This window comes from Castor canadensis, chromosome 17 (assembly GCF_047511655.1).
Source record: "Castor canadensis chromosome 17, mCasCan1.hap1v2, whole genome shotgun sequence".
Classification (NCBI taxonomy): domain Eukaryota; kingdom Metazoa; phylum Chordata; class Mammalia; order Rodentia; family Castoridae; genus Castor; species Castor canadensis.
In genome coordinates, this window is record NC_133402.1 from 39,672,359 (window position 1) to 39,692,021 (window position 19,663).

The following is a 19,663-nucleotide window of genomic DNA, read 5'->3' on the forward strand; positions in this document are numbered from 1 at the left end:
ATGGCCTCTTGGGCATCTTCAGGAGTTTCCTACATCAGACCAATCTCCAAACATCATTCCTCAGCTTCTGCCACCCCTGTGGCCCCCACAAGTGCCCACAAGGACCCTGTGTCAATGGTCTGCTGCTATAGCTCCTCACTGCTCCTCTACAACAAGAAGGTAAACAAGCACTGCATCATCCACATCAGGCTGGATGGGGACGATGGCAACATATATAGTAGCAACCTGGTGAGCCAGGCAAAAGGGCATTCCCTTGGTGCCCTCACTCAGCTCAGCCAGGCCCCAGATCTGTGTGAAAGCCTGAGTACCTTGGAGCTAATGTTCTACTGGGTCAAGAAGGACAGACAGGACTGCAGAAAACAGTGGTCAGTACTCAGGGCCTGACCTGAGAGGAGGGAGGGGAGCAGCATATACCCATCTCTTAGATGGGAGTGGGCTTACAAACTGTGGGACAGTGAGAAGGCCCAAGGTGAGAAAGTATGACTGGGTAGGCATAAGTTTCAGGACTGTCTAGGGCCAGGTAGCAATGTGAGGACCTTGACTTTCTTTTGAAGGAAGATGGAGCCCCTGGCAGTTGAAGCAGAGGAGGTCAGCAGTGATTTTGGCATTTCCATGGGGGGAGGTGGTCCAAACAATGTATACTTGTGTGAGTGAATGTAAAAATGATAAAAGAAAAGAAAAATATTATGAATGAGATAAGAGAAAGAATGAATGAGCAAGAAAGAATGAAAAGAGTTAACTGGACAAAGTAAATATTGTACACAAACAGTATGAGCAAAGAAATAGAATTTCCAATTATGTCATTAATAATTTTATTTATAATTTAAAAAATAATAAGAAAGAAAGAAAGAAAGAAGATAAAATGTGCTGAAAGAAGAAACAAAACATCCTTTAAGGATGAAGGAGAAATTAAGACATCCACAGATAAACAAAAAGTAAAGGAGTTTGTTAGCAGTAGAGGTGCCCTATAAGAAATGATTAAGGGAGTCCTTCAGGTGGAAATGAAAAGCACTAGATAGTAACTCAAAGCCACATGAATAAATGAAGACCATTGGTAGAGGCAACAGATTGGTAATTAGAAATGCCATGACTGTTGCACTTTGAGTTTATAACTCTTCTTTTTTCATATATAACTTCAAAGTAAAATTCATTGATCTATTGATAAATCCATGCTAACAGGAACACAATATATAATGATATATTCTGTGAAAATTATAAAGGAAAGGAATTGGAGATATATAAGAGCAGAGTATTTGAAAACTAAATTGGTATTATTCTGAGTAGGCCATTGTAAGTTTAAGATATTTATTGTAATCTCAAATATAGCCAGTATGAAAAATAACTAAAAGGTTATTCAAGAAAAGAAAGAAAAAGAGAATCAAAATGATGACTACAAAAAACTCAACTAAAAGAACTGAGTGTGTAGATCAGTGGCAGAATTCTTATCTAGGATGCATAAGGTCTTGGGTTGATCCTCAAAACTGAAAAAAAAAAAACCTAAATCCATAAAAAATGGTGATGGAGGAATTGAGGAACAAAAAAGCATATAAGATATACAGAAAACAGCTAAATGACAGAAGTAAGGCTTTCCTCTCAGAAATTACTGTAAATATAAATGGGTTAAACTGCCCAATTATATGGCAGAGATTAGCTGAATGGATTTAGAACACAATGATCTGTACATGCTGTTTTCAAAGAATCAGAGTGCAAAGACACAAAAACAAAGAAAAGAATCAACAAAGTTATTCCATGCAAACATTATATTTTAATAATGATGACAATATCAGGCAAATAGATGTTTAATTAGCATACATTAATAATACAAGGGGGCTTTATTGTGATAATTCCATTGATGCATACAGTACTTTGAACAAATTCACCCCTTTTACATCAAAAAGGTAGCAAGAGATAAGGAAGGTCAGCATGAGTTGATAAAAGTATGAATTCACTGAAAAGATACAATTGTAAACATAAAGTCCTCAAATATGTCCCCAAAATATGTGACATAAAAATTTATAGAATTGAAGGGAGAAGTATACAGTTGGAGACTATGACCAATAATGGCTAGAACCACCAGACAGAATATCCATAGGGAAATAGATGGCTTGAACAGCACTACAAACCAAAGAGACCTAGCTGACAGACAGAACACTCAAACCACAACAGAAGGATACAAGTTTCCTAACCTATTTTCCCTACTTCAAAACTGTATCATTGCCAGGGAGATTTACTCTTAAAATACTGTTAAATCAATGGGTTCCTCTTGGCAATATTTTCTCTAAAATTTCATTATTACTAAGATTATTCATTTAAAGACATAAAGGCAACAGAAGTGTATTTTGAATCTAAGATATTTACATTGTTCTCACAGTGTTTCATGTAGATTCTGTGACATATCTGTGTTCCTGTGTTCATGTGTGTGCATGTGTGTGTGTGTGTGAATGCCTAACTGTATGCTCTAAGTCTATCCATTTAAAACATTTTTCATTAAATGTAAATATTATTTTACTTTGGCAATTTGGTCCTAAAGCTGTGGAATACAGAATTAAAACACCAAAACTGTTAAAAATTTGTGTTTCTCAGCTATCCACAAGGGTGCGACTTGCCATATGAGAATTTTTGTAAAGCAGCTAGAAACTCCAAACTACTGCAATTCCAGAACAAAAAATAAAGTATATGGTAAAAAAAAAGGGGGAGAGGGGGGCAAAAGGCAAGTACTGAGATATACACACTCAAAAACATTGTCTGCCACAGTATCAGTTCTAATAATTCTCTCGGTTCCCCAATTTAAATATTTTTATATGTGCTATATTAATACAGATCCAGATCCATCCATTTAATCTGAGTAACAGCATTCTGTTTATAAGTTTTCTGATGTAAAATTCACTGTACATGCAACCACCTGCCCCAGGGTCTTGAGGGGGTGGGGGCAGAGATGGGGCTGATGCAAACTGAACAGGCTGGGCATCCCTGACTCCGTCCTCTTCAGCTAGGACAGGACCGAGAAGTGTAATGGATCGGCATGTTTCCGCCAGGAAACCCTGAAGAATCCAAAACCAGCAGATCAGCTTAGGCAAGGCAGGTATCCACTGGCACCAGGTCTGAGTTTTCCACCAGAACGTCCTCCCCAACTTCACAGTTGTCAACATAGGAAAGCTTCCATGCTTCTTGTGTAAATTCTCATCTGAGCATTCACTTTATTGCTTTTTCTTCTGACCAGACATCTCTTGAAATCCATGAGTACCAGGGCTGCTAGACAGCAGAGGACCAACTGCAGGGATACAAGGGGTAGATCCTATTCAGTGTCCTGCTGCACATTACCAATGTGGCAGCCAACAGTGAGCACCTGAACCAGGAATGTAACCTCGTCATTGTGGGCTTGGTTATCTACTTCCTGGATGAGCTGCACCCTCCTTTCTATGAGGTGTATCAGAACGGTGAGTCAGCGACCCCCAACCCAAGGTCCTGTCTAAAGGACTATTCCCTGCACATCATCCCTTCACACTTGCCTTTATGTAATATATGCACATTTAAGTGTAATAAAGTGGTCCTGTCACACAACCAAAGGCTGTACTTGTACAAAAACATCCTGGCCATCTTGTCCATGCAGCAGCAGACCATCTATTTCTTCTAGGTGATTTACAAGGGCCCTTCCATTGTGGTGCAAACCATAGGCCACTTCTGCTATAAGGACGCCAGGCTTACTGTGTCAGCTGTTTCCCTGAAGTGCAGTGGAACAGTGAGACAGGCAAGGCCAGTCCCTTCAGGGATCCTTCATCAACTCCCTGAAACACTGGCTGCTGGTGTACCTGTGGTGTCAGAGAACAGGATGGTAGTGCCATGGCTGAGAAGCGCTTCTTCCAGAACTTTGACCAACTGTGGCAGCTGCAAATGTGGTACATGCAGCTTGTGGACAAAAACCATCTGTTCATCAATACAATGAGGACATGGTGACCTGGTGTGTCACAGAACCATCCCAGGAGTCTTTCTTGGTGATGTATAATATGGTGACGACTGAGGTGAAGCTGTGCTTGAGACTACATCAGACTAGATTTTGGAGATCTTTGAGAACTTCTGTGATTTCTTCCATAATGCCACCCTGCACAGTTTCCAGCAACAATTTTTCAAGGCAGATCCAGTGCAGGTTCAAAGACACAATTACAAACGCCAAGTATGGAGGACACACGGAGGCAATGAGCTGGCTGCTGGGTCAGCTCCCCATCTGTGCCCAGTCTTAAGTGGTAGCCTTTACCTGGATTTGTCTCTCTTTAGCTACAATAACAATTGGGTGTCAGTCACGGAGCCACCTAAGACTTGTGGAGATCCCCCTATCAAGTTCTATGGCTGTGACTCTGGTCTGCTCAAGTATGAGATACAGGCAAGCTTACTAGACCACACTATATATCGTTACCTTCACCTTTCACCCTTTTTAGCCTTTTGCTATCTCTGTAGAGAGGACTAATACAGAGTGCATTGTCAATTTCCACAAGCAACTCTGCTATACCTCCACTTCACTACAGCCAGGTTGTCTGCCCTCCCAGGATTTCACCCCTTTCTCCTCTCTGTGGATTCAGCAAAAGCTGCTGGCTGCCAGCTGTGTGGGTTCCAGACTAGTGTCCCTCACATGGGACAGAGCCAGACAGAGGAGCGAGGGGACAAAACCTGATGAGACTTTTCAGTTCCTCTTGACTTTTCCATGTGGGAATGCCCAGCCATTACTTAAGTTCATTTAATTTTTGTTTATTTAGCAGTTATTGCTGTGAAGATGAAAGCATTATACCTTTTGCCCTTCATGTCACTTCTTTGGGATTATGGTCTGCAGCCTGCAGTAGACAAATTATGTTTACTCATGAGAACTGTGCACCTCTTTTCCATTTATGCAACAAGCAGAGCTGTCTTTACAAGAAAAAATAAAGCCTTGGTATTTTCTTACTTAAAAAAATTCATTGTACATTGATCATATGCCATGTGCCAGACTGCACAATAGGTAAGGTCTGTGTCATTCTCTGAAGACTTCCTGAATTTGGATTTTAATAATTTAGAAGACCTTGCTTTCTATCATTATAGAACTATAGTTCCTATAAATTATTTCTTTGTTCAATTCCTAGTGAAATTTTCACTAGCTGGGGCCTTTCACTTTCTTTAACATGAAGCATCTGGTGGGCCATCCCTGTGGCACTGATTTTACCTTCCATCTTGGAACCTGTTCTCTCTCTCCACAGGGAGAAGTAGTTTATAAACTGTCAACCTGTAAACTGCTGTCTGGGATTACTGATGCAAGATAATAGGAGTGGAAACATATTTCATTGTCTTTTCTGTCCAAATAGAATTAGCAAGCACCATATATCAAGATAGTAACTTTAGTTTAATAGTTATTATAGGTACGTATTTATAAGTATATACAGACTACATATGCATAAACACTTAGCTTAAAATTATTCCTTAGAATCATGGAGAAGAGAGAGAGCGAGAGAGAGAGAAATTTTACCTCCCACCCTGTCTCCATCTGCTCAGTTTTTTTCACCACACCTCCTCCCTGTTGTTTCTTTTTTTTTTTTTTAATTGAAGTGCTGGGGATCAAACCCAGGGCCTCCTGCATACTAGGCAACTACTCTGCCACAGGCCTCAGCAATTCCCTTGTTGTTTTTTTATGAGTCCATCCATTCAGATTTTTTTTTTTTTACAAATAATTGTTTTTCATTCTATTCACATAAGGTGGCCTATTATACACACTCTTCTGTGCTTTGTGTTTTTCCCTCTCAGTTCATGGAAAGTATCCTTATTCTTTTTCACTTGTGGTACCCCATTTTTCTTATGTGTGTATAAACCATAATTCATCTAATCAGCCTCCTTTTGAGGGAACTTCATGCTCATTCCAATCTTTTATTATTTCTGCAATAACTAATTCTGTACACTATCATTTTGCCTGTGAAATTTCTAGAAAAGGATCTGGAAGAAAACTGCCCAGTGCATTTGCAGTGTTAACAGATAGTGACAAATTGCTCTCTGAAAGGGCTGTATCAACTAACTCCTACTCAGGTGTGCTGGCTTTAAGTTTCTGGAGACAGAATATGTTTATTTCTTACCTATAAACATTCATTCATTGAACAATTACTGACCTTGTGCCAACTATGCCCCAAGCCTTCTTCTCAGGCCCTGGATATACAGCAGGGAACAAAGCAGATACAAATCCCCTTCAGAACATTTGTGTTGTGGGGTAGAGAAATGGATGGCTAAGGATGGACAAGGTGTATTCTCCTCCTGATCACTTAAAGGCAGAGTCACCAACTCAGATGGCACACAAGAGCCTTACATGTGTAAGTCATGGGTGAGAGCTCAGAGAGAGTTGAGGACTGTGTAGTTCTGGAGACCATAGGCCCACGTCAGACCTACAGTGGCTACTTGGCTCTATGCACGAGGTCATGTGGAAAGGAAAGGCCCATGGTCATAGATCTTCCTCATTTTCAAGAAAAAACGTGAAATCCAGATTTTCATGTGATCTCTCCCATTTCTTTTTAAATTTTATTTATTTATTTATTGTTGCATTGGATGGGGGTATATTGTGGCATTTACAAAAGTTCTTACAATGTATCAAATATGTACTTGAAAGAACACTTTAAGGACAAATTTTTTAAATAAGCATATAAAAGTTTTTGCTACAGTTCATATGGGGGAAAAATAAACATGCAACAATATCTAGAAAATATACTGAGGGAGGGTGGACAAGCTATCATGAAGATCAGAGACCAGCATTACCACACAATAAAACATATTATTAAACCCCTATAACTAAAAGTATAAAACCCCTATAACTAAAAGTGTGGTACTAATGTGTGAATGGACAGATAGATCAGCAGAACAAAATAAAAAGTCCAGAAATCAACCTAAGTACATATGGAAAATGAATATCCAGTAAGGTGGCATCTCAGATCATGGAGTCAAAGGTTGACTTTAATAAGTGGTGCAGGAAGAACTGTACCATTGGAACAATGGAACAAACATAATACAGATCCTTATTTCACACCTTACAGGAGTATAAACTACAATGGAGCAGAGATCACTCTGTACAAAATGAACCCACATAGTACTCAAAGAAGACACAATGGCTTCTGATGCAATCTGGGTCCAGGGAAAGCTTCTTATCTGTGAGATCGAATCCAGTGGCATCAAAAGAACAGATTAGAACACTTAACTACATGAGACTAAAACACATTTCTTGGCAAAAACTCCATAAACAAAATCAAAAGGTAGATGAGAAAATGGGAGAAGATATTTGCAATCTATGTCACAGATAAAGGGCCAATACCCTTAATATGAAAGACATTTAAAAATGGGAGAGCAGTCAGGCTTGGTAGTACACACCTATAACACTGAGGCAGGATAGATCAGGGAAAATGAAGTATGGGAAATGACAGTCAGAAATTTACAGATAAACACTGTATTAATGAATAGCTTGATTAAAAGCACACTGTTACTGTTTTCTTTGCATTAAGCTTCACAAGCTGCCAACATTTAGTTTAAAAAAAGAAAAAAAGAGCAGTTCTCTCGCTCTAACCCTGCCTGCTTGCCCCAAAAATTAGTGTGCTCTGGAACACTCATGCACTATTGGTGTGAACGTAAACTGGGGAAATCACTATGGAAATCAGTGTGGAGGCTCCTCAAAAAACTGAGAATAGACCTATCCATGACCACATTCCTGGGCATATATCCAAAGGAATGTAAATCAGTATACGAGAGAGATACCTGCATACCCATGTTTATGGCAGCTCTGTTCACAATGGCTAAACTGTGGAATCAGCCAAGGTGCCTAACAACTGATGAATGGATAATGAAAATATTATTATAATATTATATATTATGTATATATATATGTATATATAATGTAATATTATTCAGCATAAAGAGAAATGGAATTTTGTCATTTGCTGGAAAAAGGATGGAACTGGAACTCATCATATGGAGTCCAAAAAGCCAAATATTGAATGCTTTCACTAATTTATGAACCTAGACCTAAAATGATAGTGATAATGATAATAATAATAAAACATAAAAGTGAGAGGGGGATGGTCTGAGGGAGGATCAATGGTAGGGGGAGGGGGAATGCAAAAATTTTGAGAGGAAAAGGGAGCTGAAATATGCTACCCATATGTGTTTGAAGACAGCATAATGAAACCCACCAAACACCAAATAAAAAAGAGAGACAGGTGGGAGGGGAGGGGAGAATGGGAATATAATGAGGGGGTTAACTTGTTCATAATACACTGCACACATATATGAAATTACCACAATGAAACCCCCGTGTTTTATTAATGTATAGTAATTAAAATACAATAAAAATTGGGCTGGAGGTATGGCTCAAGTGGTAGAGTGCCCACTTTGCAAGTGCAAAGCCCTGAGTTCAAACTCCAATCCCACCAAAATATGTATGTGTGTATAGATATAGATAATAAAAACAAAAATAAAAAATGATTTTGGGGTCTGGGGCTGTAGCTCAGGGGTAAAGCACCTGCTTAGCATACATGAAGCCCTGGGTTTGGTAATCAGCATCACACACAAATCAAGTTTATTATTTAGGTATGATGAGGCCAACAGATCAGATCCTAAGAAGGCACTTCCAGGTGGGGTAACTAAGAAGCATCAGGATCAGTAAGGAGGTCAGAGAGGATGGGAAAGCATGGCACAAACTTTTATTGTGGTTTTCAGGAAGGTAACAGCAGGAGTTTCAGGATCTGCTGGTTTAATCATTTCAGTTGCAGATTCTGGGATGTAGAGATCATCCCTAATTGTCTGGTACTGGTCTTGGTGCAACTAGTGCAAGAGCCTGACAAAGGATATAGTTCTAGTGTGGTTCTCAGTTCATGGTTTGCATGTGGAAGGCACCTTATAGGTGAGTTGTCTGCCAGCTCTAGGAATCAGCCCTGGAAGGGGCTGTCCCTCCAAGGTCAGCAAGACTCCATGATGTGAAAACATCAGTGTACAGGAAGTAAAAAATATGGCCATACAACCATTTGTAGGTTTCCCAGATGCCAGCCAGCATGAACTGACATGTGAGAAAGTGACCTTCACATGATGCTAGCACCAGCCTTCCAGTAGCCTGGGTGACACTGTGTAAACCAGGACCCAGCTATCTATGCCAAGCCCTGCCCAAATTGCAGACTCATAAGCATATAAATAGTTCTTATTTTCAAGGCACTAAGTTTAGGGATAATGTGTTACACAACCATAATAACTTGAAAAATTGTAATGAGATAAGCCAAACTGATTTCCTCTCTCCCTCTCCAGAATTTAAACTGGGAATTTAAACCAGGAAAATGAGTTAGTTGTGCAGACACATTTACGGAGAAGCAGTGATGGAAAAACGTAGTTGCATTGCCTTCGTGACAAATGACTTGTCTAGAGTGACAGTAGTTCCCAGTCTGGAGTGGCTCTGAATTCAGCTGTGGGTCCTAGTCATCATGAGGCCTGACAGATAATGGTTTTCTCTTCCAGATGAATAGACTTCTCCTAGATGGTCTTGCTCTGAAACCTAGAATGGGCCCCTGTTCCAGGACCCTCATGCTGGTCCTTTCCTGAAGGTCCCCAGTTCCTGCAGCCACAGGAGCCCATCAGTTGTGGGGACACACAGTGGCTTGGTGCACCATAAGCAGGCAGGGCCCCACACAAACACACACACACACACACACTTGCTCTTACTAAGAGCTATCAGGGACTCATACAGACAGCAAATGTTTAAGGTAAAGAGCCTTGGTAAACTCTCAAGGTCTAGCCAAACTCTCAAGGTCTGGCTATTCTCATTTCTCCAAAAGATTTTGCTATTCATATTTTAAAAAATAAATCTTAATGGCTCCAGAATACCTAAAAATTTTGCTTCTTCAGTCACACATGTAAAATGCCCTCTTCTGTTTTGCACTTGTACTGGAGACTTCTGTGCAATGGACCATCATCTGCTAGTTCCTACCTGGAGAAGCAAAGCCCAGAGGGAGGAAGCTGCTGACCTTTTGCCTATTTCAACTAAGATAGGGCCTTTTCCTCTCCAGGTTCCTACACACCTCCTGCTCTACCCATTCTAGCCACAGGCATGCATCATTGGGAGGGCCTCCCAAGGCCTCAGGACAATCAGAGCCAGACTGGCCACAGGGATCATTCACTGGGGTTAAGAACTCCATCTGAGAATCAAGTTTAGCAGTGGAAGGGGGAGAGTGACAGTGTACAAAGTGGTGCCTGAGAGTGTGTGCTGGGGTAACTAATGAGGTGACTTGTCTGTGTGTGACAGATAGTGGCCAACAGAAGGGGGACTCTGAGCTCAGCCCTCACACCACCCAGGCCTCTGGGGATGTCCTTGTGACCAGTAGAAATTGTCCATAGCAGCTCCCTTGTTCATCTGTGGCCATGCACATAAGGGGAGGCTCTGAGAACCTGTTCAAGATCAAAATGATAGGAGGCTGGGCTGGAAGGCAGCTGAAGGGTTAGGGTAGTGCTGCTGGTGCTGATAAATGGAGAGTAAGGGAGGATAGGGAAGGAGAAACAAGCCTGAACAGACAACCTTGTCACGTGTGGGCCTTGTGTTCTGGCATGTATATGAGCCTTTGTACAAATGAGCATGTAGCTGCATGCACTAAAGTGTTTGTGACCAAACCTGCCCTGCCATGGCCCTGCCTGTGGGAAAGATGCCAGTAGAAGCTGCCGTGTGCTTCCCCCTGTTACCTGATGCCATGACTGACTTAAAAAGGCAACAGTCTTTCCAGATAGGGTCACACACAAATGTATACACACGTGCACACACAGGCAAAGACACACATGCACACACTGGTATATACATATGCCTAGGGATGATGTGTGGCATAAAACTCACCGAAAACTTCAGCCACATGTGTTCTGTTCACCCTACCAATACAGCCTGTATAGGCACAGACCAGAGAATAAAGTGGTCACCTATAGATGGGCCAGGTTGAGAGAGCCCATAGATGCCAGTAGCCAAGAAAGATGAGCCCCAGGAGCCTGGCATGTGGTAACTGGTCCCCATGATAAAGAGGAACAATTAAAGGACAATCCATGCTGGTGGTGGTAGATGGTGAAAGTCTGAGATCCCACCTCAGTGGGCTGTAGTCACCAAATCAATGCAAGACACTCTGCCCCTTCAGAAGCAAAAAATCCACTCCTGGGCTGAAGACACCCACAGCCTGCCCTCTCTGCTCCAGGGTTCATCCTCCCTAATAGGGTTCATGATAGGCCCCAACCCAGGGTTTTCAGGGGGCACCTTAGCCAGGGGTGTGTTCCCTTTTTATACCCAAGTTCTCTGGGTAAAGTAGAGCTGGAATTTTTAAGGTAGTAGGGAAGATGGGTGTCCTCCAGAAACTCTTCTTGGGTTTCTAGGCACCCTAAAAATGTTCCATCTCAGCCCTGAAGCCACAAGGTTTATCTCAAACCATGTTGTCTTGCTCTCAAATTCCTCAAACACTGTCTGACCACCAACTTTATATCAAATGCCCTTTTTTCTCTGTGCCTAGGAGTTCTGGCTGGCTGCCTTTTTCTCCTCCACCAGTAGCTAGCACCCACCCAACATTTTCATGTCCTTCCTCCAAGACTGGCGGCCAGCGGAAAGGTGGGGGGCATCACTGTAGTTCCCCTGCTCACTACCCCTCCAGACAAGTGCACAGCCCCCTCAGGACTTTCTGTTAACACCCTCAGGAAATTTGGACAGAAGTGAAAATCATCATAGTGGGGTACAGTGGAGACTGGACCCTTCTGGCTATGGTTACCCCAAGTAGCTGGCATGTAGAGAGGCCCACTTCCTATACAGTTGGACTTGAACCAGACCTCCCAATATGGTGGCCACCAGGGGGCGGACTGCACCTGCTCCATCACTAACCCATATGGGGAGGTGTTTTACTGTTGGGTGTTAAGTGTCTATAGGTGAGAACAGGTTTCCCCTCCACACACCCTGGGGTCAGGTAGAGGGCAGGTGGAGATGGGATCAGAGAGAGAAGACAGCTAGGAAGCCCCAAGAGTCACTGGACTTATGCTTTGATTGAAGAATCCATGTGTGATCAGGAAAGCAGGTCTTGGTAGGGAAGGATCACGGTACTGAGGGAACATAAGTGTTGCGGTCAGAAGGATGAGCTGTTGACCCTTTAGGGGTAATGTCCTGGGGCATCCTGTGTGGGCAAGACAAAGTGCCTTGGGGTATAAGTCACCCTCTGGCTTTCCCACTTTCCTGGTTCAACTGGAATTCACAGACTCTGCTCTGTACTGACCTGCATCTCCAGCCTAGACCAGTTACCATGCTTTGGGTCACCTGAGTCCATACAGCCCTGTTGTTGCTTGAGCTGGTTTGGGTTTTCACTTCTACCCATAGATCTGCACTAGTTTCTTAAGTGGTATGCACTCCTTGTTCAGGAAATGTGTCTCCAAATCACCCACAGGCTAAATTCTAAGCTCAACCTGGCCTTCAGAACCCCACACCCTCCTCCACCATTCTGTCTTGTCTTTGATGAAGCCTTCCCTTGGGACAATCAGATGCAAAGGTCCCTTTACCCAGAAAACTGAGACCTCTGTGAATGACTTTGTTAGCACTATTTCATCTGTGGTGACTTCCTGGATGGTCAGGAGAGTAAATGAGTTCTCTCATTGCTACCCTCTGATTAGTCCTCTGCTTCCTCCATTAGACAGTGTATCTCTTTGGATGCTTTGTCTACTACATGTGGCCCAAGCCTGGTACACTGAAGGCACTCAATACATACTTGTGTGGGCATGGCTTGGCCTGCCTAGGCTGAAGCAGGTCACTTTGGAACTGGGTGTAGACTCTGGGCCTGTGTCCCAGTAGGAGAGAAGGGCACCTTCCTAGAGAAACCTCATCCAAATCCCAAGGTGACCTCAAGAGAGAGACCTGTGGGCAAGCTCCACTCTGTACTCAACTGACTAGCCACCAGGAATCTCTGCCCAGATTCTACTTGTCTCCCTTGCCACCAGGAGACCAGTTACCCTCAGGATCAGCTCCTGAAAGAGGGAGGTGGGAGGACTGTGTGACAGCCCTGTGATGCTAGAGTCAGAAAAAGACAGACACCAATAGACAGTAGCAGACACACAAAACTGAGAAGAGACAAGGCAGATCAAGAACCAGATCCTGGAGGAAGATTCAAAGATGGAGAGCAGGCAGGGACAGGCTGGGAATGACAGACCCAGAGTACATTTCACAGGGCCCTCAACTCTCTATTGGGCACCCAAGCCAGAAACTAGAAGGCCATTTTCTCCTTGCTTATCCCTCCCTCCTCAAACCAACCCAGTAGGCAAGAATTGTCCATACAACTTCCAAAATGTATCTGGATCTGTGCAGCCTTCTCCATACCACAAATGCCACCACCTCCTTTTCTGTTGATGAAACATTGTCTGTCGGTTTCCCTGCCTCTCATACTGCCTATGACCCACTCTGTTAGTCAACAGGAATCTTCTGAACCCATATGCAATTTATCATTTCCATACTCCTTCCTCCTGAAATGCCCATACCATTTTCTGGTTTATAGGGTTGTCTTACTCAGAGTGCTATCCATCACCAGATTCTGATCTCCAATGCCTAGTGTTCCTTCCTTAGGGCCAGTCTCTCCACAGCCTCAGCCCTCTGCTCATTTCTTGCCACCCCTCCCCGCCCCCGCCTAGCCCTAGCCTCATGTCCCCCTGCCCTTGGCATTCTGATATTTGCTCTTTCATTCTGTGTACCACTTTCTTTGTAGGGCCATGGTCCATCCTACATTTTCCATTTGCCCTTTAAAAAAACTGTTATCCACTAGTTTCCTACATAAAGAATTGTATTTAAATAAAAAATTAAGCCAGCTCTTGTTTCTTGGACAATTGGATTCCCATTTAGAAAATCATTACCTAGGCCTGTATCTTCCCTGTTTTCCTGTAGGAGTTTCAAGGTTTCAGGTCTTACATTAAACTCTTTGATCCATTTAAAGTTGAATTTTGTACAGAGTGAGAGACAAGGGGTCTAGTTTCAGTCTTCTGCATGTAGATAACCACTTTCCACAACACTGCTTGTTTCAAGAGGCTGTCTTTTCTCCAGAGTATGTTTTGGCTCTTGTCAAAGATCAGATGGTTGTAGCTATGTGGTTTTATGTCTGGGTCTTCTATTCTGATCTGTTGGTCTTTTTTGTCTGTTTTTATACCAGAACCATACTGTTTTTGTTACTATGGCTCTGTACTATGATTTGAAGTCCAATTTTGTGATACCTCCAGTGTTGCTTTTTGTTTTTTTGGTTTTTTTGCTCGGGATTACTTTTGTTATCAGGATCTTTTGTGCTTTCACATGAATTTTGTATTTCTGTGAAGAATGAGATTGAAATTTTGATGGACATTGCACTGAAAGTGTAGAGTCCTTTCAGTAGTATAAACACTTTCACAATATTAATCCTGCCAATCCATGAATATAGAGGTTGTTCCATCTATTCTTCAAAGTTTTATAGTTTTCATTGTGGAAGTCTTTCATTTCATTGGCTAAGTTTATGCCAAAGTCTAGGAAATGTGATTTCCAGCAACATTTCAGTGCTCTGCCCAGATTTCCTGGGATGTCTTAACAGTTTTTAACTCCCCTCTCTGAAATTTGATGTGTACTGACCTCCAACAGCTGCCATCTGTCCTCGGGTCACTGGGGCGGCTCCGTTCAAATTCCCAGAGTCCCAAAGTGCGTGGAGACTTCAGGACCCCAAGGAATAGCCATTAGCCATGACTGACTATGTGAGAGAATGGTAGCTCAACTTCATAATCCTCATTTTAGACAACACTGGGTTGCCCCGTGTCTATATCAGAGCCTAGCACACAGAAGGCACTTAATGTTTCCTGAATGAACAAATACAGCTAAATTTATCTATCATACCCTTTGTAATTTCTGTAGTTTTTGTCACTTTTAGGCCTTTCTTATCCAAGTTCAAAAGGAATTTGCCCAAATTTGTTCTGGTATATTTAATTGTTAGCATCTTGTATTTAATTATTTGATTCACCTTAAACAACATCTAAGATAAAGATATATTTTCTTCTCACATCTGATCAATTATTGCAATAATTTTTGAAATCTTTCCTTCAGCAGTTAAGCCAAGGTACTGTGTTTTCTAAGACCCAGTGAGATATTATGTAATCATTTATGATAGATATGACTATTGTCATGACATGGAATAAGGCTAACCTTATCATTTTAAACTTGGTTATTTTCATAGCTACATAAAAGTTTTGTCAGTGTATAGGCAAGGACAGGGAGAAATGGAGGAAAAAAGTAATTTAAGGGCTATGGGGAATATTTTTCTTTTATATCTATTAATAAGTTAAAATTTTATATAAATGAAATATGGAGAACAAGGACTTAAAATTCTTGACAGCAAGCTGTTTTCCTGCTTGAGCCCTGAACATAGACTTGGATGAAGGTAAGGTGTTTGGGGTTTTTTGTTTGTTTGTTATTTGGGGTTACTTCACAAGTGATCTGAGAAAACTGTTACTGGAGGGTCCTGTGGAATCATCGCTGCAGAAGAGGCCACAGAGAACATTGCTTCCTGTGAGCCTGTATCTTGAGTGATGAGCTCCTTGTTAGCCTTAACTAAATAAACAGAAGCTTTGCAAGTACCCTGTTTCACTCAACCCTTAGCCAAAGGAATCCAGGCCTGAAGCATGTGACCAATGAGTTCAAATGCTCCCATTACCTTGCCTTTTCTGGTGAGCTGTTTGAGATGCCTCATCAAATTGGCAAAATCTGTGTTTTTATGCCAAAAATTGTAGAACCATATCCCCAGGCCCTCCCAGAACATCTATGGAAGAACCCCACCCCCCTTTTCAAATTCAGCAGTCTTTACCAATTGAATTCAGAGAACATTAGAGTTCACCAGGCCCTAGGGCCAGTCTTATCCTCATAACAAATGTTTAGCAGTTGGGACAAGGGAAGTCCTAGGTGCCATGGGGTCAATTTTGTACTTGGGAGGGTTGAAGAGGTCATGCCCTGGAGGGTGGGCTACTTACACCAGGAACAAAAGGGCACTTCAACCCTCATGGTTCTACTGCCCCTATTCACTGGGGTTCCAAAGGTGCATTGGCAAGGACACCCCACGGGGAGCTGTCACCCCCACCCCTATGAACAGTACCAGATGTCATTTAAGGTCTGGTATTTGGAGGCAAATGCCCACCTCTTGTCTAACCTTGTTTAACCTTTTACAGCATCACTGAATTGCTATCCCACGTATTGCGGGCACAGGAGCCCAGACCCGGCTGTTTCCCTCTCTGGGTGCCCCAGTGAGGTCTGTGAGCTAACACCCTTCCTTTTCCCCACCCCCTCACCCCCACACAGGCGCTGCAGGAAATGTTCTTTAAAACCGTGGAGAAGGCCAATGGTTCCCCGGTGAGCAATCGATCAGGAGGCATCCAGCTCCAGATGTGAAGTCAGAAAGGTCCAGTTAGCCTCCTCCTGAAAGCCAAGGTGGGGCTAGAAGTGCGCATGCGCACAATGGCGGGCGGAGACAGGCGCGCTTCCCAAGGGGCCCACTCAACTCCGCCTCAAGACGCCACGCCCCGTGAGCCCGCCCAAGCCTCCTGTTTGGTGGAGAGTGCCTGCCGCCCGCCTCCAAACCCGCCCTCCTACGGCACTGCCCCGCCTACTGGCTGACTGGGCTGCGAGTGAGGCCTGCAAGTTGGATGATGAAACCCGCGCTAAAGGGCTCAGAGCCTTGAAGGCAGAGGGGGCCCTTTTCCATCACACTCGCACTCTGCCCGTCGCCCCAGGCCTGACAGTGGCCGGCTCACAGACACACACTCCTGCTCCAGCTCAGGGCGCCCCGGAATCTCAAGATCCCCAGGCTGCAGAACACCGGAAATGTCCACTGTCCAGGCCCCTTAGGCGCCAACAGCCAGGTCGGTCCTCCAGGACCCAGTGCCCCGCACGCCGGCTCTCAGCCCGAAAGCCGGGGCGAGTTCCGCCTGCACCCGCACGCTGGAGCTGGGTTCACAGCCTCCCTTCCGTGGACCATTCGTCCTTCTCACATCTGGGCCATGCATTCGGGGGTCCCTCCGCCTTCCCACACACCCCGGGTCCTACGAATCCTCATCACCAGCGGGCCGCCGGAGTGTAAGGCCTCCTTCGCTCCCACCCTGCGCTTCCCGCTGCCCTCTGCGGACACACCTGGCTCCTCGGTCCCGGGCCAGGGCGCCCCTCACCCGGCACCCACTACAGACCCCACGTGTCTACACCGACTCCTGCCGGTCCCGGAACACTGCCCCTCAGCCCCTCCTCCAGCCTCCCCGAACCCGCCAATGCCACCGCTGCAGTCGCGGGCCCTGCTTATCCACCCCAAACCCGCCCTCGGCCACCCATCCGCTCAGACTCCTCCCCGCATCCCTCGCGCTCATTTTCCCGGGCCCCACATCTCCTATCCACGCCCATACCTTCAGACGCCCCCACACCCGAAGCCCTGCACCCAAACCTGCGCGCGGACTCCCCCTCCCAGCCCACTCACCGCCTTCGTTCCCGCCCTGCACCCCTCTCCACCCCGACGGCCTGACGGCGCTGGCAGCAGCCGGGACCGGTCCCTGGCCGGGACCCACCCACCCGCCCGCCTCCTTCTTTCCCTCCCTCCCTCCTTCTTTGCTCCCTCTCTCCGCCTCCCGCCCGCGCTCTGCGCTCGCTCTTCCCTCTCGCCCGCCGCCCGCTCCCACTGCCCGCCGCGCCGGGCCTCCCGCTCCGCCTCTCCGTGCGCGGCTCTCCCGGGCGCGGCTCCGGGGTTCATGGTGACTAGGCGGCGGCCGCTCGAGCCCAGAGGCGGCGGCGGTGGAGGAGGAGGAGGAGGAGGCGGCGGGAGCCGGAGCGCGGGCCCCGACCGCCTCTCCCAGTGCGCGGGGCCGGGCGGCGGGCGCGCCCAGGCGGCGGAGGCGGCGAGCGCCCCCCCGCGCCGCGCCCCCGTGCGCCTGGCCTGCGGGGGGCCGGGCCTGCGGGTGGCCGCCAAGCCGCGCACCCATGGACGGCCCGGCCATCATCACCCAGGTGACCAACCCCAAGGAGGACGAGGGCCGGACGCCTGGCGTAGGCGAGAAAGGTAAAGAGAGACGGGGGCGGTGGGGAGCTGGGGGGTTGGCGGGGACTGGGGGTGACGACTGGTGCACACCCTGAGCGACTGTCCAGAGTTCGCCTTGTGCACCTGGCCAAGAGGGTGCGTAGGTGTGGGGTGCTTCTGGAACAGGCTGCAAGTGTGCATTGCTCACTGAGCTAGTGTGAGTGTGCGTCGGCTAGCAGAGAAGTGATCCTGTGTGCCTGGTGGGTTGTATGTGTGTACCTACAGAGCGGGTGTAAGGGAGTGCTTACATCTAACAGAGAGGTTGTGAGTGTGCAGTGCATCTTACAGGTTGTGAATGTGTGCACACACCAACAGAGAGATTGTAAGGATGTGTGTGCATCTAATAGAGACTGTATTTTCCTGACAGACTGTGACTTTGTGAGTGTATCTTATGTAGCGGTTTGTATGTACTTGCCTGAAAGATTGTAGAATGTTTGTGCAAGAGCCTGAGCCTGCAGAGGTTGGATGTGGGTTCACTCCTGACACTTCGTGTGTGTGATTGTGTGCGCAGACCACCAAATGGCGGATTTGGACGTGTTCTGGCCTTACACTAGGATGTATGTGTGTGTGTACGCAAACACAGTGAGACTATGCTGCATCAATGTTTCCAGTGATGTACAATGTGTGTATACAGATATGTATACCTGTCTGTTCACTGGTGAAGCCATGTGTCTGGGTATATTTAGTTAGTTGGCTGTGTAGGTGAGAGAGTATGAGAAAAGAGGACAGTGCTGAGCACCCCCTCCTTTCCTTTACAGCTCTTGACTCAGGTCTACCAGCCTGTTGGGAGGACCCAGGACCCAGCCCTAAATGGCCCTTGAAAACACCCCTTGGTGTACCAGGAGTGTCCCTTCTAGAAGACCTGGCCAAGGGCTCAGCCAGCATTGCGCTGGCTTGATTTTGGAATCTGATAACCATATCCCCTTCTTCTGTTTCCTTCTTGCTCTTCTTCTTCCTGTCTCTGTCCCCCCTCAGAGACTAGGTATCCCCTCTTTCAGCTGCCCAGTTTACTGTCCCTCTAGCATCCTGCAGTGTGGAAGACTATTTTTCAAGGCCAACCAATCTAGCTTGCTTTGTTTTGGTAACTAAAGCTTGCCCAGGTCTCTTCCTGCCATGTGCTGTGCAAACACCTGAACCCAACAGGACCCCCTGGGTCTCTCCAGGCCTGACCTGGCCACAGCAGACCTTGGAAAGAGTCAGATTTCTTTCCTCTCCTGAGCCTCCACTCTCGCTATGCCAGTAACCAAGAAGTACAGCCTACTAGGAAGCAGGGTGAGGGTGGAAGGGTCTCCTACCTCTCCCCATTCTGGGGGCCTTCAGCAAGTCACTATGAACATGGAATGAGTCCCCTGAGGCTGTCTCAGCTGGGGGATTTGTCAACCCATTTGTGCTCTGGAGACTGTAAACATGGTATGTGCCTGCAGACCAGTTTTCTTCCATATAAAAGAAGTAACTCAAAATCTCCCAGACAGTTTTCTGTGCCGTACAAGAGTGCTCCAGGTGAACCCCATGCTCCTTTGTGCCAAGTGGGCAGCACCTCAGGGCCTTGACTAGGTGTGTCCCCTCAGGGAAGAATTGTGATAAGC

At 45.5% G+C, this 19,663-nt stretch overlaps 1 protein-coding gene and 1 pseudogene across 5 annotated transcripts in view; both read left to right on the forward strand.

Annotated features, from left to right (window-relative positions):
- Positions 1–4,516, forward strand: LOC109681568 (DET1 homolog pseudogene; annotated as a pseudogene).
- Positions 4,517–17,919: 13,403 nt separating this feature from the next.
- Positions 17,920–19,663, forward strand: part of Ctdspl (CTD small phosphatase like) — a 118,572-nt gene continuing 116,828 nt past the window's right edge. For all 5 annotated transcript variants that reach the window (XM_074060030.1, XM_074060031.1, XM_074060032.1 and 2 more), the window contains exon 1: positions 17,920–18,059. In XM_074060030.1, the coding sequence (XP_073916131.1) occupies positions 17,981–18,059 (79 nt within the window). In that variant the 5' untranslated portion in view covers positions 17,920–17,980. The remainder of the gene's footprint in view (positions 18,060–19,663) is intronic.